The sequence below is a fragment of the Aethalodelphis obliquidens genome, unplaced genomic scaffold (genome assembly GCF_003676395.1).
Source record: "Aethalodelphis obliquidens isolate GAN/ISIS:26980383/991018 unplaced genomic scaffold, ASM367639v1 scaffold1, whole genome shotgun sequence".
NCBI lineage: Eukaryota > Metazoa > Chordata > Mammalia > Artiodactyla > Delphinidae > Aethalodelphis > Aethalodelphis obliquidens.
Window position 1 is genome coordinate 73,665,676 of NW_020837945.1, and position 26,037 is coordinate 73,691,712.

Consider the following 26,037-nt stretch of genomic DNA (forward strand, 5'->3'; position numbering starts at 1 on the left):
ACTATCCAAAAAACAGGAGCGGGTACGGCAAGGAAGGTTCGTGTGCAGACGGGGCAGATATGGGTCGGAGGAGAGCGCCGGAGGCTGGGACCCTCGGTCGGGCTCTTATCCGCCAGCAAGTTCAGCGGAGCCGTAGCCATCGTCACACCGACTCCTGGGTAAGACCTTGTCATCTTTCCCAGTCTGTCTAGTTATGAGAGTCTGAAAGCTGCGAAGCTTGGGGTAAGAGGTCACAGGGAAATTTTCCAGAGGAAATGATGCCAAAATAGGGTTTCTAAGGATGAGTACAGTCGTCCCCCGTTAACCGCGGGGATCGGTTTGGGACCCCCCAACTCCCCGCGGATACCACAATGCGCAAATGTTCGAGTCCCTTAGAGCCTACCAGGCAGATAAACAGGCCCTCCTTCTAGCAAGGCACAGGGCCCAGAGGTGGAGGCTAATGTGGTGATGAGGTTGCAGTGAGATCTTGAATGCCAGGATAAAAGTTTGGTCTTTGCCCTGTAAGCTATGGAAGCGTTTGGAAGTTTCTGCACAGGAAAGGCATAAAAACGACTTTTCGTATTCATTTGTTCAAAGAATTGACCCTCCAAGAGCCGCTGGTTGGTTCCAGAAGTACAAAATAACTCAGATTCCTGCTTCACCCTTTTTATTCCCTAATGGTTTCACTCAAAGATGAACAACTCATCTCCAAAGTTTGGCGGGCCTAATAATTCCCTGGGCCTGGGAACGACCATAATTTTTAGGATCCTTGAAAAGCGGATGACGTAGTTTGACTTGTGTTTGTCATTTTGACATTCATTCCCACATGTATTTGAGAACTCACGAAGTTCTCTGTAAGAATCTGTGCAAAGTCAAAGGTGTCTCTAATTATCCATGTGCACTTCACACCATCTAACTTCCACCTGTGTAATCTGCAGAGTAAACAGCATACAGAGCTCATCAATATTCATCAGGTCAGAGTTACTCTGGACATTAGATTACCAGTAATTTTAATTGATTTTGAAGCAACCTGTTTTTAATGTACCCATTAGGAAGTAGTGGGAAGATTCGATTATGAATTCTAAAGAACTGGATTCTAATCCTTATGCTGATTTTTGCTGATTCTGTGGCCTTGGGCAAACCACCTAGCCTTTTAACCTTTAATTTTTTCATTTACTTGCACCTGTACAGAGTGTAGAGCTTAGGATGGTGTTTATCTTATCAAACTGTGGGTTGTGTCTGGAAATCAGTTCAGTAACTCTCAACTAGCCAGGTTTTCCACCCTACAGAATAGAATTCAAGAAAATACCAGTCTGTGTGGCATGTAATAAAGTAACTTTGTTTCAGGATTCTTTTGTTTCCATTTTACTATACTGAATGGTACACAGTTGTATCACTAAGTTTCTCACAGCATTTGGGTCACTATGTGAAGTGTATTTCTTACTGTGGGTCTCCGTCAAAAAAATTTGACTAACAGTGGCTGCCAGGACCAGAGTATATGGTATATGGGTTCAGGTTCTTACCTCTACCACATATTAGCTTGCCACTATAGGCAAGTTGTTTTATCTAATTTAATCCTGTTTCCTCATCAGTAAAATAGAGATACAATAAAATTTATCTTAAAAGATTTTGAAAATAAAATGAGAAAATAAATGGAGAGTAACTATCCATCTGTAAGATGGATGAGAAAGTGAGGTAGGAAAGTGCTCTTTTAAATGTTAACTGTTATTAATATTGACTCTAAAGGGGCTGATACCACTCTCAAGACCATAGAATAGTTACTTGGGAGTTAGTTTGGATGTTAAGAACAGAAGAGAGCAGCTGTATTACCACCTTGTGTTTTATTCATAGTTGCACACAAGTGAACTCAATGATGGCTATGATTGGGGTCGTCTTAATCTTCAGTCCGTGACTGAACAGAGCTCCCTGGATGACTTCCTTGCCACTGCAGAACTTGCAGGAACAGAGTTTGTAGCTGGTAAGTTGTTGCTGAGTGCCTACAGCACATTTGTGTCTTTGCTGACTATATACAAATAAGTCTGCTCGGAAATGTTTTGCCAATCCTACCAAACTCATAAAGGAGCTGTCTTTGATCCAAAGGCAGATATCCCAGAAGTAGTGTGGGGAGGTCGAGATGAACTCAACTGGGAGGTACAGAATGTGCCACAGGTTTCAAATTCAGCTCTAAAAAACACTTCAGGTTATCCATCATCATATCAAATTCAAGAACCTCAGTCTCTCATAAGGAAAGAGACCAGTCAACATTACAGTGGACAATACCAGCATTTTCCAGAAAATGTTTTCTGATACCATTGTTAGAAGCAAAATCCTGGGCCTGCTGCTGTAACATAGGCAATTTGAATTGTATTTTAAAGCACTTGTTAACACATTATAGTGAATTTTTCCATGCATGTAATTTGTTTTAGTCACTGCTTTCCCTTTTTTTGTTTTTGTTTTTTCTAAGCACTTAGAAAACTACCTGGCACAGAGACAGCATTATAAACTACCATTTCTATTGCTCTTCTCTTATTATAAGTGTTATTATGTGGTTTAGCAAATTCATTCATTTGTTCAAAATGCTTTTATTGAGCCCCAGCTACTCTCAGGTATTGTACTGGCTCCTGAAAGTATGGTGTTGACTAAGACAAATTTTGTTTCTGCAGAATTTTGTCTAAGGTGCTATAAAAGAATTCTGTAGCAGAGAATAGGGTCATAAAAGATGGAGTTGGTGTTCATTTCTATCTGAAGGAAAACTAGGGCCAGTCAGGGCAAGCTTTACCCTGGGGCTGAGTCTTGAAAGATGAGTAGATGTTAGCAGGACAGGTGAGATGACACAGGACGTTATACACAGGCAGGCAGAGCACTTCAAGCTAAGATCTGAGCAGCTGTCTACTTTGTTCAGAAAACGGACTGAGTGAACTGATGAGGATGATTATAATTTTTGTGACTTTCTGTTTGATTAAAAACAAAATCCCCCCCCAAAAAATAAAACAAAACAAAAATAATAATGTGCAAATAAAATAAAATAACGTGCAAAAAGAAAAAAGAAAATGGTTAGGAGCTTCGCCCTGTTGGTGCTTAAAGTACATGGGGACGGGATGTGATGCACAAACACTAGGGAGGAGGGCCAGGGCCAGGAGAGAATAAGGGCTTGAAAGGAGTCTTTAGAGGGATGTAAGCAAGTAGGAAACATTTTTTGAAAGATCACTGGTGGATTTTGAGGAAGAAAGAGTAGTTAGGAAACTATTGCTTTAGTACAGCAAAAGAATCAGACTAGAACTGAAATAGTAGTAGTAGAAGAATGGAGAAAAGAATAGGAACAAGATTTTTAGCGAGCTAGGATAAACCAGACTTTATGGAGGGGGTGGAGTAAGTGAAGAGTGAGGAGTGTCTTTTTGCATTTTAATGAGGACCCCTAAATAGCTTCAGGATGGGGGTTGGTCTTGTGAGCAATGTAAGGATAATTAGAAGGTTGGAATTTTTAGCCCCACTGGGGAGAGGAGAGGAGCTGGAGATTAATCACTAATGACCAATGACTTGAGCAGTCATACCTACATGATGAAGTTTCCATAAGCCTTTCAAAAATCGGTAAGAATTCCTCATTGAAATTAATTTCATGCCTTTTTCCCTTTTCCTTAATAATGTAGAAGTGATAGAATTTTATCTCAACTCTCTATGGCCTTCAGACAGCACTTGTCTCCTGGACACACAGGGACAGGGATTTAACCTGGAGGCTACAAGTTTCAGCTGTGAGCCCCTCAGATTGCAGGCAAAATTGTACGTCTGTGTGTGTGTACATAGTGCGTTTTGAATCAGATTAGGTCCATGGTTTTTAAGCCAGTTCTCACATGGATCCCTGACCTTGCAAAGGAGAGCAAAACAATGAGAAATGCTAAGTGTTCACTGGGAACTCTTTACCTTTAAAAGATGGAACAGGCCGTACTCACTTCTTATGTTCAGCAAGTAAGAGGAAGATGTGATATTGTGATATAATAAGAAATACATTTATATTTGGTCTTCATCTCTGGTTCCTTGATACAAGAGCTTCTAAAACCCTTGTAATTTCTTGAGTGGTAGGGGTGAGAGGAGTGTCTTTTGTTGTTCATAATAAGCCCCTTGCAACCTTACTAGAGTTTATGCTAATGAGGTGACCGGTGGGCCCCTAGGTAACTTCTTTGTGGGGGCTGATTGCCACAGAAACCAACCCTGGGATTTGAGGGTTGGGACTTTCAGAAACTCCTCCCTCAACCACTGGGGAGCGGAGTCGTCCTGGAGATTGAGTTAATCACCAGTGGCCAATGATTTAATCTATGAGGCCTCCATAAAAATACATTCAGAGATTTGGCACCTGAAGTGGGGAAGTCACTTGATAATTAGTGTCAGAATAGAATTGAATTGTAGGACACCCAGTTGGTGTCTGGAGAGTTGGAGAACTGGTTGTTGGTGTGGGAAAACCCACACATTCGGTGTCAGAAGTTTTGGTAGTAAAAACAGTTCAGAGACGGGTGGCTGCATTATTGTGTGATTACCTCCAGCAGAACTCAGCATCGTTACTGAAATGAGAACGAGAATGGATAGTTGGCTCGGTGCAGTGGGCTAAGGAATTTGATGTTTGGTCGGAGAGGGGTGGAGTGGATGGACCATATGGTTTTAGCCAAATAGGGAAAGAAGTGAAGCTACAAGCTGGGTGGTACACTGGGAGAAGAGGAAAGAATCAAGGGGCTGGAGACGTTCACAGAGTTTGGCCCAAGCAAAGTGGGAACACTGGGTGGGAGATCACCATTGGAAGGAGGAATTAATGTGAAAGAATTATCCAGTATGGGGCTAAAGGGATGTGTATTCTGACTGTTGGTTGAGGATGACATGAATGAGAATGGTGACTGAATTGGCTGTACTCTAGGTCAGGGGTCCCCAACCTAGGTACCAGTCCACGGCCTGTTAGGAACCGGGCCGCACAGCAGGAGGTGAACGGTGGGCCAGTGAGCTAAGCTTCATCTGCCGCTCCCCATGGCTCACATTACCGCCTGAAGCATCCCACCCCACCCCCACCCCCCGCCAGTCCGTGGAAGAATTGTCTTCCATGAAACTGGTCCCTGGTGCCAGAAAGGCTGGGGACTGCTGCTCTAGGTGACTGGACCGTGCAGTATTGGTGGTCCAATGAGGGTAGCAGATTGCGGTCTTTGCTTAAAGGTTAAGAGGCACATTGCTGAAGATGTCCTGTTATCCTTGGATAGGACCTCCCCTTGGCATTTTGGTAAGAAGCTTAGCTGGCTTCTCAGGTGCTTATCTCAGTGGAGTCACCTGCCCAGGAGACTAGGTGGCCACGTGTGGTACAGTAGAGGGGCCTGGAGCAACTTGAGGGGGATGGAGCCCTAGAGCAGAGGTCTCTGGTTCATACATAGACTGGGCGTTTTTTTATTCCTTTGAATTCTTATATAGCTTAATTGTGGATGTTCATAAATATTTCATATAAATTATAGTTGTGTAGTAATTTACCAGTTCTAACTGGAGTGAGTCTCCTTGCTGAATCTTTGCTTCCCCCCTCACTCCCATTGGCTTACAATTATTCTCCACTTGTAAAATGAAGAGATTGGTTGTAATGAATGTTTACAATCCGTTCCCACTCTTATTGCTTCTGTTTCCATGAAATGCATTTAGCATGTGGAGTTTTATAAAATCAGTACTTGAAAAAGTGGTTGACCTTTTGAAAGTTTTAGTAAAGATCTGTTCTTGTATTCTTTTTTGTGGGGTGGCTAGAAAACTTCCTTTAGAAATTATGATTAATTCAAGGCTAGGGGAATCTATCTAAATTGAGAAAGCTTAAATTCTGTTTTAGGTTCTCCTATTTTTAGTTTTCTAAGTAATGACCAACATTCACTCTCTATACTTCCTCTTAAATAACAGTACTTTTGTTTTCCTACAGAGAAGCTTAATATTAAATTTGTGCCTCCTGAGGCTAGAACTGGACTACTGTCTTTTGAGGAGAACCAGAGAATTAAGAAACTCCATGAAGAAAACAAACAGTTCTTGTGTATCCCAAGGAGGTGAGTTGAATAAAGATATAGGACATTAAAAGGCATAACAAGGCAACTAAATATAAAATTTTTTATTTGGTGTTCACGTTTTTCTGCTTTCTTTTCTCAGCTGCTATTATTAAATCCCAATCTCCTATATTATTTTGGTAACTCATGTGGAATTTTTTTTTCCTTTATGATTGTTGCAGACCAAAGTGGGACCAAAACACTAGTGCAGAAGAACTCAAACAGGCAGAGAAAGATAACTTTCTAGAATGGAGACGTCAGCTTGTCCGGTGAGTGTTAGTCTACAGGAAGATTTGCCTTGAAATTCTGAGTTAGGCATTTTAGTGTGCTTGCACTGCTATTTGCATTTTGAAGGCTTTGTTCTTTTAAAAGGGAAATGGTAGATTTCATCTTATAAGTGCAAATTGGTTTGTGTGTGCAAACCGCATTGCTTTGTGCACGTGTGTCCTTGCACAAAGATGGTGAGTTGATTGCTCCATTCCTGGCCTTTTCTCCTTTTCATACCCTTCTCTAGCCATTAGTAACCCTGGAGTTGATCCCTGCTCTCTGGAGCATTCTTCCAAGAAGAGATGTCTGGGGGAAATGTCACTTTGTGTGTTAAATAAACTTTCAGGGCTTAAAAAGCTTAAGTATAAAATTTGCATTTGATTTGCATATTGACTCAGCAGAAAGTATATAAAAATCATTTGGCAGTTAATCGTTGTGTACTTATTTTTTTAATGCAGTGAATTTGGGTGTTTATACTACTTGAACCCTACTATTATAATCTGACAGAGGTATAAACTTCTCATTCTAAAATCAGGTTGGAAGAGGAACAAAACCTGATATTGACTCCATTTGAAAGAAATTTGGATTTTTGGCGCCAGCTTTGGAGGGTGATTGAAAGAAGGTAGGTTACCGTTTTCTTTTTGTGTGAGGAGTATGTGGTGGTGGCGGTATATTAGATTGGGAAGTTATATACGTTTGTAGCCCAGGGAGGGGCTGAGGGGACAGGATCAAATTAGGCACAGGGCTACTGAGAATTATTATAAAAACTGAAAGTAGGATACTATATTTCTTTTTAAATATAAGGGGTTTTTGTTATTAGATAAACACATTGATAAACTTGGCAAGAGTGGTGACTATTTTCTGTAAGATGAGTTCTGAAGCACCTGTAATTACTTCAGCAAATGTATATGAGTTCCTACCGGTAATACGGAAAATATGGCTGGGAAAGGGGTAGGTGTCTGCTTGCAAAGAGCAAATATGTTATGGGGGAGGCCAAGCAAAGGGCCAAGCACCAGGGGCACACAGATGGATGAAACGCGATCGTTGCACTAAGGTATTAGTAAAATACAAACTGGAGTGTGATTCCTATTGTATTAGAGAGAGGGTAGTGGGCTGAGTCAGAGCAGAGGAAGGAGCAGTTAGTAGTATTGGGGGAAATTAAGGAGTGATTTGTTTTAATTGGACTTTGAAAAGAAGAGAATGCCTTTGATAAGTTGAGACTGGGAGATTTTTTAAGTCTTTTCCATATCCTGATAGCTAAAAGGTTTTTATTTTTGTCAAAGAGTGTATGAATTATTTATAAGGATTCCATAAATAAACCTTTTTTTTTAACATCTTTATTGGAGTATAATTGCTTTACAATGGTGTGTTAGTTTCTGCCTTATAACAAAGTGAATCAGTTATACATATACACATATCCCCATATCTCCTCCCTCTTACTTCTCCCTCCCACCCTCCCTATCACACCCCTCTAGGTGGTCACAAGGCACCAAGCTGATCTCCCTGTGCTATGTGGCTGCTTCCCACTAGCTATCTATTTTGCATTTGGTAGTGTATATATGTCCATGCCACTCTCTCACTTTGTCCCAGCTTACCCTTCCCCCTCCCTGTGTCCTCAAGTCCATTCTCTAGTAGGTCTGCGTCTTTATTCCCATCCTGCCCCTAGGTTCTTCATGACCTTTTTTTTAGATTCCATGTATATGTATTAGCATACGGTATCTGTCTTTCTCTTTCTGAATTCACTCTGTATGACAGACTCTAGGTCCATCCACCTCACTACAAATAACTCAATTTCGTTTCTTTTTATGGCTGAGTAATATTCCATTGTATATATGTGCCACATCTTCTTTATCCATTCGTCTGTTGATGGACACTTAGGTGGCTTCCATGTCCTGGCTATTGTAAATAGAGCTGCAATGAACATTGTGGTACATGACTCTTTTTGAATTATGGTTTTCTCAGGGTATATGCCCAGTAGTGGGATTGCTGGGTCATATGGTAGTTCTATATTTAGCTTTTTAAGGACCCTCCATACTGTTCTCCATAGTGGCTGTATCAATTTACATTCCCACCAACAGTGCAAGAGGGTTCCCTTTTCTCCACACCCTCGCCGGCATTTATTGTTTGTAGATTTTTTGATGATGGCCATTCTGACCAGTGTGAGATGATATCTCATTGTAGTTTTGATTTGCATTTCTCTAATGGTTAATGATGTTGAGCATTCTTTCATGTGTTTGTTGGTAATCTGTATATCTTCTTTGGAGAAATGTCTTTTTAGGTCGTCTGCCCATTTTTGGATTGGGTTGTTTGTTTTTTTGATATTGAGCTGCATGAGCAGCTTGTAAATTTTGGAGATCATAAATGAACCTTATATTTGAAATGATGCTTTTAACAAGGAGCCCTTAGGATGTGGGTTTGTTTGTTTAGTCCATAGAATATACCCAATAAGAACATTAGGAAACAGGGTGCTTTAACTGGGATTCTCAGGAAAGAATATTAGCGCGTTTAGCACCGTTACTAAGAAAAAGGACTTGGATTAAATTTGTAGAAGTTATTTACATTTCTTTTTAGAGTGATGAAAATGATCTGGAATTAGATAGTGGTGATGGTTGCACCACTTTGTGAATATACGAAAAACCACTGAACTGTACATTTTTTAAAAGATGGAACTTAATGATATGTGAATTATCTCTCTCTCTCTTTTTTTTAAGTCACTTATATACTCCCCCCCCACCCCCGCTTCTTGCTCCCTCAGGGGCAGAGAGGGCTGTTGGCCTGGGATGTGAAGAGGCCAGAGTAGCAAGGCAAATCTCTAAGCCTGAAGAAAGGGGAAGCTTGCTCCTGATCGCGGGCTCCATGCAGGCTTGAATGGGGCTTGGGAAGACCCAGTATGGTTCTCCCAGGGAACAGAGTGAGCTAATTTCTCCATCAGGGCCTCATTAGCATTTGGGATGTATACTGCTGAAAATGTCTGTTTTCTTATTTCCAAAGATAAATGGTAACAATGTGAAATATTGAAACCTCACCCTTGAGGGAATGCCCCCATTTGCACGCTTATAGTTTACTATTTAATTCTAGATTTTCTCCTACTTCCTTTATTGTCTGTCTTCCCTCTGCATTCTTTTTTTTTTTCCTACTTATTCTGGTTTCTGACTTTTATGTAAGAGGCCTTCCTCCAATGTCAAATGATGTTTGTTGTCTGTTCATATTTAAGAACAAAGCATTACAAAGCTGATTGACAGGATTTTGTTTGGGTGGAGTTTGCCCACTGGTGAACTTCACTGTACAGTAACTGAGCAGGGATCGATTTTATTTTACAGTATCTGTGGGTGTTTTCCCTGTGATCGGTCAGTTTCTTAAAGAGGAGGACTATCTCCTGCCAGGAGCAGGGCTAAAGGTGGTGGTGTAATACAAGGGAGCTGGGCATTTCCATCGTTTGGGGTGTAGACTTATGTTTAATCCTCCTTTCTTCAGTATAGCACCTCTTTCCCGCCTTCTCCTGTGCTTGAGGTCCCAGTTCAGGAGCCTCTCAGGTTCATTTTCTCCACAGGGGCTGTGGGGTGACGTGTGGCTGCCTGGCTGAATGGAACAGGGGCGTGGACCTAATTGCTCTCTGCTGAGAATGATTTTAGTCCTATACCTCACTCTTGCCATGAGAGCTAGACGTGATGCTTCTAATCCTGAGCTTTCTCGGAGCTCTGGGGCATGAACAGGCTCACTTCTCATTGGGCTGACATTTCTTAGTTGCTGTTCTTTCTTTCTCTTTGTTCTGATGAGTTCCAGTCTTTGCTTTCATGTTTTGCAGGCTTTGAGAGGGAACAGAGGTAGCCATATGTGTTCTTCCAGGTTCAGCAACAGCAAGGCCCTTCCCTTGCTTTTCATGCCCCTAAATAAGCAATTTGTTTCCCCAGAGTGAGCCTGTACTATTGAAACTTCTAGCTTCTATTGCATTACAGCATTACTTGCTCTTTTACTTTTCTGTGATATTTCTCTGTGTTTTTACAAGAGAGAACATGTTCCTGACTCAGGGAATATAGTTTATATCGCACAGAAGTGGATCTGAGTCACATAGAAACATCAATAAAGTGACTACTGCTGTGTCTTTTAATAGGAAATATTTATTGATATGTTCTGTACAGCAGATGTCTCCTGTTTGGTAACAGGCTAGCTACGCCATCTGCCTCTTTAATTTCAAGAGTAGTTATCAGAAAAGATTTGATGTATAATATGTCATTGAAATGGCGGAAACTGCCGAGGCACGGAGGGCAGAACGCCGTATTCCAGGAAGACAAGGCGCTTCCATTGTGTTGCATCAGCCTTCCCAGTACATAGCTGGCACTTTTCTAGGCATCCTAATTCAGCACACGAAGCAAGCTGCCTTAAACTTTTCTTCTTTTCTTACTGGTGTGTCTAAGCTGGTTATTCTTTCTACCTGTTTGGTAGGTAGACATAATGTGTGTGGACCTTGTAATTTTAGTTCATTAGGCTTTGTCCATTTTTTGCAGTCATTTTTGCATTTACTGTTAAATCCTCACAGTTGGAAAGTGGTAGATATTACCTTAAAGAAGGAAATACTAGGACCCACTTAACTAGAGAACTTAAAAGCAATTTGTCATAAATTAGCAGGTCTGTGAGTTTCTTTGACTCAAAAGATCATGCTGGAAATTTAACTCTTCTGAAGGAAAATGCACTTTGTCAAAAGCTCTGCCCTAAATGGTAACCTTGATCTAATACATTTCCTTCAGTCGCATAGGAGTTACCTGAGGAAAAGCTGACCAGATACGGATTTGTTTCCCTCCAGTGGCAGTCACAGCTGGCCCTTAAAGCAGCTTTCCTAGCCACAGGGTCTGAAGGGAGGGAGGATTCTGCCGGAGAAGTGCAGTATTTATTCTTACAGTGCTCAGCTGCTGTCGTCCCCACTACATTTGTGAGGGATTCGAGGGGCTTGCTGTCAGCCGCGGAAAGTTTTCATATTGCTACATCATCTTTCATGTGATGGAAGGCGTTGGACTCATCATTCCTGCTTCATTATGGCGACTTAAGTTGATATTTTGCTGTTTTGTATTTTTGCCATTTAAACACATTCTTGGAACTGGTGGGTGATGATTTGCTACATGTACACATGTCAGCCCTAGGTTTAAATAAGATATAGCCTTTGACAGTGGCAGCTGTGAGCAGGTGATATATTAGGGGGGTTTTGAGGCCTTACTTAACACAAGTGTAAACTAGGCACTGAGTATACAGTAGACCTCACCTTGGATTGAAGTCTTCGGAATACTCTTTGATCTCTCCAGGAGAGTTTACTAGAAGATACAGGTAAAAGTTTTAACAATGAAACATCATCAGAGACTACAAGCTCTGATCCAGAGTGCTTGCGTTCTCATTCCAGCTCCCTCACTTAGTAGCTGGTGACCTTGAACAAGCCACTTAGCTGTTCTAAACTTCAGTCTCTTCGTATATAAACTGGGGATAATTGCACCTTAAAAAGTTAAATATACCAGTGCTTAACATGTCGAAAGTGTTTGCTGCTATTTCCTTTCACTTCACAGTGATTGGTGTGTCTCACATTTGTTTTTCAGTGATATCGTGGTCCAGATAGTAGATGCTCGAAATCCACTCCTATTTAGGTGTGAGGATTTGGTAAGTAAAATGTGACATAATTCGAACTTTAAGTCCTTGGGCAGCAGTGGGAGGACAGCATCACCGATAGCAGTGAGCCTAGGCAGGCCTTTGCACCCTCCTCTAGCTTTGTTTAATCTGGCCTCCTGCTCCTCCCAAGGTCAGGAGTTTGCGTTTTGGGACTATTTAGATAGGTGTTTTCTTCAAACAGTTGTTTCCATCTGCAGGAAGGCACTTCCTACTTTTAGTTTCGAAGCTACTTTGTTAATAGGCATTTGCCAGTGTTTCTCATTTTTTAAGAGACTCTAGTTGAAATAGCATTTTGCTTACTTCAGCATATGCCTAGTCCCTTCACTTACCCATCCCACTAAGCTTTCTCTTCTCACACCGTACTTATTACCTCCTGTGGTATTTTACAAATGAACTAAGTTTGTAAAACACCACAGGGGGTAATCATTAAGGTGTGAGGATCACAAGAAATAATGTGATACAGGCTTTCAATTAATAAGACACTGAACACACATGAAGTATTCCTATTTTTGTTTGAGGACCAGAGTAGGAATAGTACTGATTATTTTAAAAGCCACTGGTGAATAACAGTCTTAATGGGGAAACTCTTATTAATTCAGCTTTCATACTTCTGGTCTGTTTCCTAATGGAGAGCTATGCTTGGGAATTAATTTAATCACTGGGTCTTGTTTTCCTTTTAGCCTTCAAAAATATTTTTTTATATTAATAGGTAAGATTATTATTAGCTGTCGTCACTTGGCTTGAAGATAGTCCCTGCTGGCCGACAAATCTAGTTATACAGTTCTTTAACTTTGCTTAAAAGAAAGAATTCAAGATTATTAAAGAGAGGAACTGTATAATTTAAAGAAATAAGAACCTGTTTTACTTAAACTGGGCAGGAAAGCATTTCTTTTTACCCTTTCCAGTTTCTCATGTGAAGAGTATTTTTTCTAAGTATAGATGACCTAACTTCTTTTCAGAGCTTGCTGAAAGGATCCATAGAATGTATCACGATTAAAAATCTTTAAATTAGGAATGATTTAAAACTGGAGGCGGTAAAAACTTTTAGTCATAGCTGGGGATCTTCAGTATAATTAGCCTAATTTTCCCCCTTTTGGAGAAATACCTAAATATCTTTATCTTGCATAGGAATGTTATGTGAAAACAGTTGATGACAACAAGGAGAATGTTATTCTGATAAATAAGGCTGACTTGATGACTGCCGAGCAGCGGAGTGCCTGGGCCGAGTTCTTCGAAAAGGAAAATGTGAAGGTCATTTTCTGGTCGGCTTTGTCTGAAGCCATTCAACTGATTGATGACTCTAAGGTAACCTGGGGGACTTTTTCAGGTTGGGTTTCAAGGAGAAGGATTTTGGCTTCTGTTAAGTGTGCTTTGTTTTTTTTTGTTTGTTTGTTTGTTTATTGTTGATGTGTGGGGTTTTATTTGTTTCTTTTTTCCCTAAGTGCTGAGATAGTCGGGTGATCTGTAGAAAAGTAAGCCACAAGGTTGCTTTCTCTGGTTTTTAAATCGTCTGCTATCCCAGGGGTCTATGATGCACACTGATAGTAGCTATAATTTTTAATTTTTAAAAATTTCAGGCAGAAAATTGTATAGGAAGTTTCATACTGCCCTTGTATGTAATTGCTTTTAAGAGAAGTCGGAACAAAAATCAGATACAACTGAATGTAGTAACTTCTCTGGACTTGATTAGATTCTCTTTTGACTTTGTTTTGAAAACAAAGAAATGAAGTAGTCCTAAATTAAGATATACCGTGTTACTTTCTGTATCTTTTAATCCACTTTTTACAGAAACAGTTTAGGAGTTATTTTCTAGTAAAAATTAATGGTAACCAACTATGAAAAGAAATTAGTAATAGAATCTTATTGCTGGAAGAGACTTAAGTCATATCTTTTCCTATCCACCTCCTTTCCTCTCGCCTCTATTTATCAACTATTTGCTGACTGGTTAGGGTGCTGTGAATACAACACCCTCCCTTGGTGAGCTCACAAGTTAGTGAGCTCTAACTCTGTGAAGGAGTTCTTCCCTTCACCTCCCTGGCAGTCACATGCTGTCTCTGTGACTCCTTTAAATGGCAGACACCAGGTGTCTCATTCCTTTTTATCTCCAAGGTTAGAAAGTTGTTTAGTCCAGTGAAGCTAAGTCAGCTTCCCTACCTTTGATCTGAGGCCTCTTCCTCTCTCCCCGTGTTCCCTCTTCTGCAGAAGAGACGTTGTCTGCTTTCCTGCTCCTTATATTGACATGACCTCCAGAGCACTCCTCACCCTGAGCGCCTGTCTGCCTGTGTCAGACGCCTAAAGTGGGTGGCAGCTGGTTGAGTACAGTATTCCAGGTGTACTCTTGCCCAGGACATGTACTCTTGTTTCTTGTGCTCAGGATACTCCCAGTAATTCAGAGTTTTTGTTAATTCACCCCCTTTCAAAGGAGCTTATGCTCTTGGCTCATTGAACCTGTGAACAGCCACATCCCTCACATGTTTAAAAGACAAGACTTACTAAGCAGATCTCATCCTGTCTTTACACGTGGGAAAAGGTTTTCATTTTGGTTTTAGCTCAGCTTAGGATCATGCTGTTCCTCTTAAATATTAGTGATTTGGTAACAAGGTAGAATTCATTTTGCATGTGTCATTTGCTTTTCTCTTCTTCCAGCTTTGAGTCATCTGCAGCTTTTGTATTGGCCCGTCTATATATTCTTTCTGGTCATTGATAACGCTGTTGAGTAGACCGGAGCCAAGGATAGAGCTCTGTGAACTTTTGTGGACTTAATAAGCGCTCAGTACCAAGCATTTTAGTGTGATGCATACAGATGTATTTGAAAGGCTATAACAATAGTTATTCTGTTATTACTGTTAATAAAAACTAACCCATAGAAAACTTATTCTTAGCCAGGCACTGCTATTCTGAGTACTTTATGTGTTTCATTTCATCTTTTGCATCTGTGGTATTCCCTGACCTATCAACCAAGGAGTAGATTGCAAAGGGAAGTGGGATTTGTTTGCACCATCTGTTCTCAGGGAACCGTTGTTGCCTCCCATTACTGTCAGGGGAGGAATTGTTTGGAGGAATTTCCTAACTTGAGGAATTGCTTCCCTGTCAGACTCTGGATTAACAGTGCATGATTTATGGAAGATATTCTTTCTTCCCTTTTAAAAGTTGAACCCTATTTATTCCTTCCAGGTCTTCTGAAATCTGTTATTCATGATTTTCCAAGTCAAGTAGCCAGCTACCATTGTGATATATCTAATCACATCTGTCATTTGAGTGTCAAACATGAACTTACTAAAAATAGATATTCACTGTTTTCTCACCTATCTGAAGTTTGGTTCTTTCTCTATGGTTGCTTAACCTTTCTTATTTTAAAAAAATAGGACATTTTTTTTAATTGAGTACTTTGGTTTTCTCTTGGCCATCTCTTAAATTGCACTGTGTTCCCCCAAAAGACTGACTTTTCCCTTCTTTCTCTCTATTTTTGATGTAACTACTGCAAAGTCCTTTTGTTGCCTTTATCATTTTTCCTGAACCAAAACTGCTCCTAGCCTTAGTTTTCCTAATGCACATTCATGCTCAGTTTACATTCTTGTGTCTGCAGAAGAGCACACAGTGACTTCTTTACATTTATTGCTCATTTATCATAGAAATTGCTTCCAATTCCATATTTCTTTTTGAGTTGCCAGGAATGACAATGAAATCATACCTTTTTTCCCTGACATTTTTTTTTAATATCTCTTTCCTAAAATATAGGATGCCTGTTTAACTGAGTTCATCATGCCCTCTCCTGCGGTGGCTACTCATTGTAATGCTAGACTGTTTGGAAATGATAGGTTTCCATCACTTCTGAATCTGAATCAATTCTCCCTTGTTGATACTGCTTGGTAATACTATAAATCTGCCATATTTCTGCTTTGCTACCCATAGGAATTCAGAAGGGTTAACACACCTGTGAATCGTAGATGACTTTTACCTTTCTCTTTCCAGAGGAAATCGTTGGTTGGTGAATAATTTCCATGTGCAGCGTTGAGTTTTGTTGCTCTCATACTTCACACACAGGGACCTATGCTCCATGGTGCTATGATTTATTAAAGGCAGTTATAAAAGAATAGCAGTTTCCTTAACTATGCAAACCAGTCTTTGAAAATGCAAATATACAGTGAAGCTCAGATTACAAATTATATACCCTTCTTGCTTTGTGCAGAGAAGAGAATGTTAAATGTTTTATCGTTCATGAGAAATGCTTTGTTTTATTCTACAGACCATTGCCAAAAAAAGTGTATTGCCAAGGAGTTCAGCTTGATACAGGTTTTTCTAAACCCTTGCTTTCTTTTAATAGGTAAAAGAGTTGTCTACTAGAAAAGTAATACATGTTATTTGTAAAGAGTTCAAATAATACAAAACTGTGTAAAGTGAAGGTCCACCACTCCAGAGGACACCACTGTTGATAGTTTGGTTATATCCTCATGCTGTCTTCTCCCTCTGTTCACCTTTCTCTTTCTCCTTCGTAACTTTCCTTGTCCTGTGTTCATCTTAGGTAACCAACTCTGAATGTTGTTCACCAGAGTGAAGAGTGCAGTTGTTACACACTTCTGAACTTTGGTGGTTTCTGTTATTTCATCAGGAAGAAGTAAATGGAGACAGTGCAGAAGCCATCACAGCTGAGTTTGAAAACTCCAGTTGTGACGAAGCTGAAACTCTACACAAAGAGACTGAACATCTTTCAGTTAATGAAGTTGCCAGGAGTGATGAAGATGACAGTGAGTATGAGGACTGCTGGCAGGAGGAGGAGGACTGGCAGACGTGTTCGGAAGAGGGCAGCGGCCCCGACGAGCAGGCCTGCGGCCAGGATTGGAAGGAGCGCTGTACTGTGCGTTCTGAGGCGCAAGGAAGGAAGACCCCCCAGCAGAGGCAGATACACAATTTTAGCCACCTGGTATCAAAGCAGGAATTACTGGAGATCTTTAAACAGCTACACTCTGGAAAGAAGGTGAAGAATGGACAACTTACTGTTGGACTGGTAAGATGAAATATATCATAAAATTGTTCTGTGAGGGTCTGTATTCCCCATCCTTTGGTAGCTACACTGGTACTCTAGAGCTCAGGCCCTGGCGTCATAGGGAACATTGATGCCCTCTTGTTGCCCACGGGCATCCTGGGAGCAGACTGGGTGACAGGCAAAGCCCAACTCAAAGAATGAACTTTCTCAAGGCTTATATTGGTTACACCACTGTTCATATTAATTATCTTCTACAGTCTCCCAGTTCATCCCTACCTGTCACGTCACTTACAAGAGATACTAGAATGAGAGCTTTCAGGGTTGTCTTCAGACTTCCAGTCCAACGTTCTTAGCTTTAGATAGGCTTTTTACATAGGGTAGGCTTTCGGCATCCTGTGATCCTTGCCAACTTATACTGTAAACATTCCTTCTGACACCCTTCTAGGTGGGCTACCCAAACGTTGGTAAGAGTTCAACAATCAACACCATCATGGGCAACAAGAAGGTGTCTGTGTCTGCCACGCCCGGTCACACCAAGCATTTTCAGGTATTTCTACAGCATCGGCCTCTGTATTTCCTTCTCTGCCAGTTCCTCCCTCTGGGTGTTTTCTGAAGTTCTTTGCCACTCGTGTGCTGCTGCCCTCCTTTCCCTTCCTTTGCTGTATGCCCAGCATAAACCTCTTACGTGTCTTTCAGACTCTCTATGTGGAACCTGGCCTCTGCTTATGTGACTGCCCAGGCCTGGTGATGCCGTCCTTTGTCTCTACCAAAGCTGAGATGATTTGCAGTGGAATCCTCCCGATTGACCAGATGAGAGATCACCTCCCACCTATATCACTAATATCCTCTATGCTGTGCCAAAATTTTGGTTGTTATGTGTATATTAGGGCTTAAGAAAAATCTGGGCAATAGACAGGGGAGGAAAAAATAATCACTCCTTACATAGTTGTAAGGATTAGAAACAAAGACTCGGTGCTTTATGTCTGAATTAGGGTCATCTCACAAATCTATAGTGTATTTACATAAAAATGTGTCATCTTTAAGGTCTGTTTTCAGAGATAATATTTTTAAAGGATACATTTGGAAGTGATCATTGTGCATAAGGCTTTGTTTAAAAGAGGGGAGAGGGGATTCCCTGGTGGCGCAGTGGTTGAGTCCGCCTGCTGATGCAGGGGACACGGGTTCGTGCTCCGGTCCGGGAAGATCCCACATGCCGCGGAGCAGCTGGGCCCGTGAGCCATGGCCGCTGAACCTGCGCGTCCGGAGCCTGTGCTCCGCAACAAGAAAGGCCACAACAGTGAGAGGCCCATGTACCGCAAAAAAAAAATAATAATAACACAAAATAAAAGAGGGAAGAAAAGTCTTTTAAATTAACGAATAATCGTACTTCTTCTTTGGAGAGGTGAAAAGTTTTTTTGTCACAGAGGTGCTGAAATACCATGTTCTTAGAAGACACCATGGGGAGGAGGAAGGGGTCAGTTCAAAGAAACGGATTCCTTGACAATCTTACATTTGCCAGAATATTCCAAGACATGTTTTAGAAGCTACGTATGGCATTGACATCATAAAACCTAGAGAAGATGAAGATCCCCAGCGACCTCCAACGTCAGAAGAGCTGTTGACGGCTTATGGATGTGAGTTGTGATTTATTTTAAAACATGAAAAAAAAATAATAGTATAGCTACTAAGAGGAATACTCTGCAAAGGTACAAGTTCAGAAGTTTTCCTTAGCATTTGTCATGTCACCTTTCAGGCTTGATATTTTTGTTGTCCTGTTGGTCTTGCCCACTAGGTGGCCTCCAGGTAGCTGACTTGGTCCAGCAGTAAAGGAGGGAGAGCCGGCCACTGCCTGAGTGGTATTTTACTTCAGTGTTAAGTGCTTTTTAGAGTTAGAGAAGGAGCTGCTCTGTATCCTTTGCCTCTTCCCCAGATCTTCATCATAGAAATCAAGTGCCTGGGAGACACATCTTCCCAGGCTCTCTCAGGCCCTTTCCTATGGGAGGCCTAGGACCCAAGTGTAGACACAGGGCTTCTGATCTAAGGCTATGTTGGCTTTTTCCTTTTCTGCATGGGAATTATCTTTGTCTGTCATTTCTCCAATTCATTGTGATTTATTTACCTTAAACACAAGCTTTAAAGGCAATCTGGAAAGACGCGTATCTACCTAAAGAAAAAGCGGTGTTAAAAAAATTTCCATGCATGTGTGGCTTGCCTTGTAAGGAATTGCCCCCAGCCGGGAAGGAGTTCAGGTTATTTGAGTATTTACTGGCAGAGAAAGGTGATTTGATATAAACCACACTTATATGGTTAAAATCAGACCTTGAATTTACTTTAGTTGAGCGACTTTAAAGAGGATGAATACTAAGCACTTGTTGCAAGACTGCCATAGTCACAACATCATAGGACAAGAAGGGGCCTTAAAGATTCCCCCACCTCTCATCCCCCTTTTCTTAAGTAATCTGAAATCAGATTTTCCTAAGTAATCTGAAATCAGAGCATGAAATGACTTGCCCAAGGTGGTGTCTGGTCAGTGGCATAGCCTCAGTGAGAACCCAGATTTCCTAATCTAGACCTCTCCAGTGTGCTAACCTGAAAGATGGGGAAAGGTAGACTTTGCACTAAACTTTGCATCTGGTTTGATTTCCAGATAAAACTGAAAGAAATGTGAGTCTTTTAAGATTTTTCATCTGATTCTCTCTGATGAAATCAAAGAGAGTGAGGACAAAACCAGTTTGTAAAAACAGATGACTGAACATTCTTAAAATATTAGTGAAATTCAACATCTGTCCATATATTTGTTAGCCATTTTGTCTTCTGAGAATCACTTTTTTCTATGCATCATTTGTTTTTGTCGTAATGATTTGTAGGAGTTCTTTGCTACCTGTGCTGCAAATGTTTTTCCCAGTGTCTATTTATGGTTTTTTTAGCCCTGTAGAAGTTAACGGCTTTAATAAACAATGTGGGGTTTTTTTGTTTTTTGGGGGCGTGTTTTTGGCTGCATTGGGTCTTTGCTGCTGCGCGCAGGCTTTTCTGTGGTTGAGGCGAGCGGGGGCTACTCTTCTTTGCAGTGCGCGGGCTTCTCGTTGCGGTGGCTTCTCTTGTGGAACACGGGCTCTAGGTGCATGGTCTTCAGTAGTTGCAGTGCGCGGGCTCAGTAGTTGTGGCTCGTGGGCTCTAGAGCGCAGGCTCAGTAGTTGTGGCGCACAGGCATAGTTGCTCTGCGGCATGTGGGATCTTCTGGGACCAGGGCTCAAACCCATGTACCCTGCATTGGCAGGTGGATTCTTAACCACTGTGCCACCAGGGAAGCCCAACAATGTTTTTCCTTCTTAGTTTTGTTGGGTTCGGTGTTTTACTTGGGAAAAACTATTTTACTGTAATCCTTTTTTTTTTTTTAATCTTTAGATTTTTTTTTCCTTTTCCTAAATGTTTTTTTGTGTACGGTTCTAAGTATTGATACTTTCTTCTAAACTGAAGGAGCCAACATACAGCTAGTATGGGAGGGAACTGAGTTTTGAACCTGTCAGCCAAAGCTGTGTTCTCACCTGCTGTGCTCTGCTACTCCCTTCTAATTGAATTAGTATTAAAGGGATCTTCGTTGCATGTTTGGGAAACTGAAAAAGGTGTAGACATATCATTAAATAAGAAAACTTGCTCTGTTGCTTTGGGGTTTGCTAATAATATTGACAACATAGCATTGTACAAGTAGCCTCCTTGAATCAATAATTAAAATCAGAGAGATAGAAATGACTGGAGTAGAGAGAGGTTGAATGTGTCACAGCATGTTGCTAGGTGGTTGTCAGAAGATCAGATGTAACAATATAGTCTGTTCTCCTGGATTATCAGATGTTTTTGTAATGCTTACCAAAATATCTTCTACATTATTAATTGATTTGGTTTTTTTTTAAGGTTAAGTAAGAATGCACAGTGTAATAACAGAAAAGGCTAGATTTCCATCACCTCAGTTGTCTTTGTTGTGATGTTTTCTAACTTAGGTTTTGCAAAATTCATTTCTCCTCACAGGTATGCGAGGATTCATGACAGCACATGGACAGCCAGACCAACCTCGATCTGCACGCTACATCCTGAAGGATTATGTCAATGTAAGTGAACCCTGCTTCTCGTTCCTCTGGAATAAGTAGGTCTTCTTTCTCCACAGCGTATGTTTAGGGTAATGGCAACCAGCTGGGTTATAAAGGAGATATCTTCTCATTGATATTGTGCCATAACTGGAATTATATTCTTGATCCAGGAGAGCTAGCATCATGTAAATCATAGAAGTGACTGACATAATATGAAAGAGACGAAGATCTCGGAATACCTGTTTGCAGTGAAGGTGATAAATTTATGTCCCCAGTTTTTCCATCTCCTCCAGCCCTTGGGTGTTTCTACTGCAGCTATATCACGGTATTCCTTGTAGTGTAGCTGTTTATATACCTGTCTTCCAACACTTGTCCAGGAAAAATAATAATCATAGCTAACATTTATTCAAAGCTAGCCCTGCTAGGAATAGTTCTAAATGTTTTACGTTTGTCATCTCATTAAAAATATGTAAGGGGCTTCCCTGGTGGCGCAGTGGTTGAGAGTCCGCCTGCCGATGCAGGGGACACGGGTTCGTGCCCCGGTCCGGGAAGATCCCACATGCCGCAGAGTGGCTGGGCCCGTGAGCCCAGAGCCTGTGCTGTGCAACGGGAGAGGCCACAACAGTGAGAGGCCCGCGTACTGAAAAAAAAAAAAAAAATGTAAGTCTGTGAGGTATTATTCTCCAATTACAAGTGAAGACATGCTAAGTTTTGGGTTTTCTTCATCAGTAAAATAGGAATTAATAGTACCTATCCCATGAGATTATTATGGGAAATAAATGAGAACAGTGTATGTATGTGGAGACATACACACACACACACACACGCACATCACTAAGCTCAGTGCCTGGCACTTAATTAGCCCCAATAGTTTTTATTTATTAAGCTACTTCTTTCCACAAAAAAGCATTCCAGGGGCTTAATTGGTTGTGAGGATTTCACTTTATTCCCTCCTCTTCTCAATACACCATCAGCGGAGCTTGGAGCATAGAAATAAAAGAGGGCAGCCATATTCTCTTTTTTTTTAATTCGGTAGGAAAACAGTTAATAGAATATTTGTATAGATGAATTATTCATTCATTTACCATTTGTAAAACTATGGAGGGTGGGGGAGATGAGTTAAAAACAACCACAGTTTTTAGAGTGTTTATGGTGGAAAGAGGAAACTTGGCACCCAGTGGACAACAGCAGCAGGCCCAGTGTCCCCATCAGTACAGCCACACTGTCCAACTACATCCTGGCTTTTGTTTTGGAAAATATTCTCTTAAGTATAATCATATACATGTACTGAAGAGTACGTTAAACAAGGTGAACGGGGGCACAGGGAAGATTTCGTTCTTGTGTGGGAGCTGTGGGAAGAGGTAGGCCTCTAGAACACTAAGGATCATCATCAGGGTGTAAGTTGGGACTCTCCAGTTGCAGTGACCAAAACTCAGCTCAGCTGTCAAATGGCCGAAAGTTCCATCAGAGTGTGCACCGTGGAGAGGCCTCCTCTGTGGACTCTCACACAGATGGCCTTGAGGATGTGCTGTTACCATGCATGTTGTCTTTGCAGGGTAAACTCCTGTACTGTCATCCTCCTCCTGGAAGAGATCCTCTGACCTTTCAGTATCAACACCAGCGACTCCTAGAGAAAAAAGCGAATGGTGGGGAAATAAAAATGCAGCCATGCAGAAATAAAAAAGCAAATCAGATTGAAAATGTAGTGGACAAAACTTTTTTCCATCAGGTAAGTTTTAAAGTTTTTTTTAACTTCTGATCCAGTACATTTTGTATAACAGCTTTATTGAAATAATATTCACATACCATAAAATTCACACTTCTAAAATATACGGTTCAGTAGGTTATAGGATATTTGCAGAGTTATGTAACCATCACCACTCACTCCGAAAAGAAACCCTGTACCCATTAGCATTCACTCTCCACTCCCCTCTTCCCCCCAGCCCCTGCCAACCGCTAAGCTACTTTCTCTATATAAAGATTTGTCTATTCTGGACGTTTCATGTAAATGGAATCATATGCTCTGTGGTCCTTTGTGACTGGCTTCTTTAGCCTAATGGCTGCAAGGTTCACCCATGTATCAGTACTGTATTCCTTTTTACTGCCAAATAATATTCCATTGAATGGATAGACCACATTTTGTTTATGCATTTATCAGTTGTTGGACATTTGGGTTGTTTCCACTTTTTGTCTATTATGAATAATGCTGCTGTGAACATTCATGTGCAAGTGTTTGTGTGGACATATATTTCATTTCTCTTGGGTATATACATTAGGAGTGGGATTGCTGGGTCATGTGGAAACTCTAAGTTTAACAGCTGAGGTACTGCCAAACTTCCCAAAAGTGGCTGCACCATCTTACATCCCCAGCAGCAATGTATGAGGTTTCTAATTTCTCCACATCCTTGCTAAACTACAGAAAAGAAGTGATATTTAAGCTGGACTTTGAGGAACAAATAAAAATGTGTCAGTTGGAAGAAGCGGTGAGGGCCAGATTTCCAGGAGTAGCATGGGCCAGATAGAAGGAGTAGCATGAACAAAGGCAAAAAGATGTGAGAGTGTGGATTTTTTCAGTAAAGAGCCCATGTTGTAGGTGGCCTTGTGTACCATGTGAGGGAATATGAACCTGATTCCCCAGACCACAGGCGGCCATCAGAGATCTGTGAGGACAGGACTAGAGAGATACAGAATAGAGCACTCTGATAGAAATGTGCACACTGGATTTGAGGAGTCTTGCAGTGAAAGTGAAAGTTCAGTGAAAGCTGATGAACACCTGGGTTAGAGCAGTGGGGATGGAGAAGAGGGGGAAAGATGAACAGAGTTCTTGAGAGTGGAATCCACAGAGCTTAGTGCCTGGCTGTGTGTGATAGATAAGGAAGACAGAGTGCGCCATCTTCAGGGCTGGGCAGATTCTTATACCACTGGCCGAAATGAAGAATGGAGAGTCAGCTTCTAACTAACTCTGGGTTGCGGCCGGTTGAAGTTTGGTATCAAGATAGAGATTTCCAGAAAATAGCTGGTATTGAGCCTAGTTATAGATGTTGTTTGAAGCCGTGGACTAAACAAAGTTGAAGACAAAGAGAATGGAGTGAAGACAAAACACTGAGAAACTTATTTAAGGAATGGGGAGAGAAAGAGGACCAGTGAGAGATGGAAGTCCACTCTCTTGGAGTTCTCCATAAGCAATCCTGTGCATATCCTGTAAAGGAGACTGCTGACATCGCCAATAATATTTTCTCTTATTTCCTAGGAAAATTTGAGAGCTTTGACCAAAGGAGTCCAGGCTGTGATGGGCTACAAGCCTGGGAGTGGCCTGGTGACGGCAGCTACTGTGAGCAGCTCTGAGAAGGGGGCTGGGAAGCCCTGGAAAAAACATGGCAACAGAAATAAAAAAGAGAAAAGTCGTAGACTCTATAAGCACCTGGATACGTGAACTTGGGCTGCAACAGAAGTAGCATCTGCACTGTGCATCTGTGGTGCTATAGGGTGGACCCTGCCCTTGTGATTCACACCCAACAGCTGATATCAAGACCGAGGGGCTCCTCAGAGCACCAACTCCAATTAACAGGGTCATCTTGGAGCCCCAGAAACCTGTTCCTGTAGGAGGCTGAATCTGAGATGGGGGAATGAACGATGTATGTTTATTTGTGTAAACATATATACAGATGCATAGTAATTTGTAATCTGGGAATTTTTTGAAGAGATATTAAAATTAAATTACCACATGGATTTTTTATTTGTTCGTGTAGCTACACTGCAATTTGGACATTTCACATTATTTAAACAATTTTAATCTGCTAAAACATGCTGGGATTTTAGATGGATTTTTGAGTACATTATGAGATTTGTGATTCTCCGTCTCACACACATACCCAACACACACCCCTAATATGGCAGAAGGCATATCACGTCTTGGAATAGGGGCTAGCACAGGTGATTTTTAAAAGCCCTTGAAGAGCATAATCCTCTGTTGAAAGTCGCCGTGAGTCTCTTCCCCAGAGGGGAGCATGGGTTTTTCTATAGCCAAACCCACAGCGAGTGAGGAAAGTGGCAGCTAAGCAGCTGGTTCTTGTTTTAGGTGTAGGGATCCTTGACGTCCTGAGCACTTAGGACCATCAGGAGTAGTTGACCAACAAGGGCAGTTGACCTTTTACAATCACCTTTGTAATACACTATGGCTGCTTCAGCCTCTCACTTCTTTACTTTTGTCTCTCTTTTTCTCTGAGCCTCATTAGTCCCTTAATTCAGATCCTTACCTTGTTCTGTGTCATAGATATTTTTGGAAATCTAATGGAAGTTATAAATGCTTTCTCCAGAAAAATGCACATTCCCACCTACACAATTTTGAAAAATGTATCAGAACATTCACAGGTCCCCAAAGTTCATGAATTCACTGTTAAGAAGCCTTGCCTTGGGGATTCCCTGGTGGTCCAGTGGTTAGGACTCTGCTTTCACTGCCAAGGGCCTGGGTTCTATTCCTGGTGGGGGAACTAAGATCCCGCAAGCCATGAGGTGTGGCCAAAAAAAACAGTGTTAAAAAACTTTTTTTTTTTTTTAAAAAGAAACCTTGCCTTTAACTGACCATAATGTATTTGGTATATTTAAAAATTGTTATATGTGGGAAATTAAAAATTTTTGTTCATTAATAAGTATTCATTGACCAAATTTTAATTTTGATGAAGTCCAAATTTATCTTTTTTTGCTGTGGTTGCTTGTGCTTTTGGTATTATAATTAAGAAAGGATTGGCAAATAAAAGTTTACTAAGATTTACTCCTGTGTTTTTTCCCAAGAGTTTTAGGGTTTTAGGTCTTAAATTTAGGTCTTTGGGCCAGAGTTGATTTTTGTATATGGTGTGAGGTAGGGGACAAGCCAACTTCATTCTTTTGCATGTGGATATCCAGTAGTCCCAACACCATTTGTTGAAAAGACTAGCCTTTCCCCATTGAATTATTTTGATACCCCTGTCAAAAGTCGAACGTAAATGTGAGGGCTTATTTCTTGATGTATGCCTTTGATATTTAATATTCATGGGTG

The 26,037-nt window shown here is 41.1% G+C and overlaps 1 protein-coding gene across 1 annotated transcript; it reads left to right on the forward strand.

Moving 5' to 3' along the window:
• On the forward strand, positions 1–24,731 carry LSG1 (large 60S subunit nuclear export GTPase 1). Its single transcript, XM_027108437.1, has 14 exons — positions 1–158; positions 1,831–1,957; positions 5,903–6,023; positions 6,203–6,289; positions 6,823–6,909; positions 11,867–11,927; positions 13,065–13,241; positions 16,546–16,941; positions 17,366–17,467; positions 17,617–17,760; positions 18,431–18,554; positions 20,944–21,023; positions 22,558–22,731; positions 24,253–24,731. Exons 1-14 carry the CDS (start codon positions 60–62, stop codon positions 24,433–24,435), a joined length of 1,962 nt encoding a protein of 653 aa, XP_026964238.1. The 5' UTR covers positions 1–59; the 3' UTR covers positions 24,436–24,731.
• The last annotated feature ends 1,306 nt before the right edge of the window (positions 24,732–26,037 follow it).

What these genes read in the sequence shown, in the direction of transcription:
- LSG1 (XM_027108437.1), top strand. Translation starts at nt 60, where the DNA reads ATGGGTCGGAGGAGAGCGCCGGAGGCTGGGACCCTCGGTCGGGCTCTT. An exon ending in TATTTAGGTGTGAGGATTTG is followed by an intron (nt 11,928 to 13,064) that starts GTAAGTAAAATG and finishes TATCTTGCATAG; the next exon opens with GAATGTTATGTGAAAACAGT. An exon ending in AACTGATTGATGACTCTAAG is followed by an intron (nt 13,242 to 16,545) that starts GTAACCTGGGGG and finishes TTATTTCATCAG; the next exon opens with GAAGAAGTAAATGGAGACAG.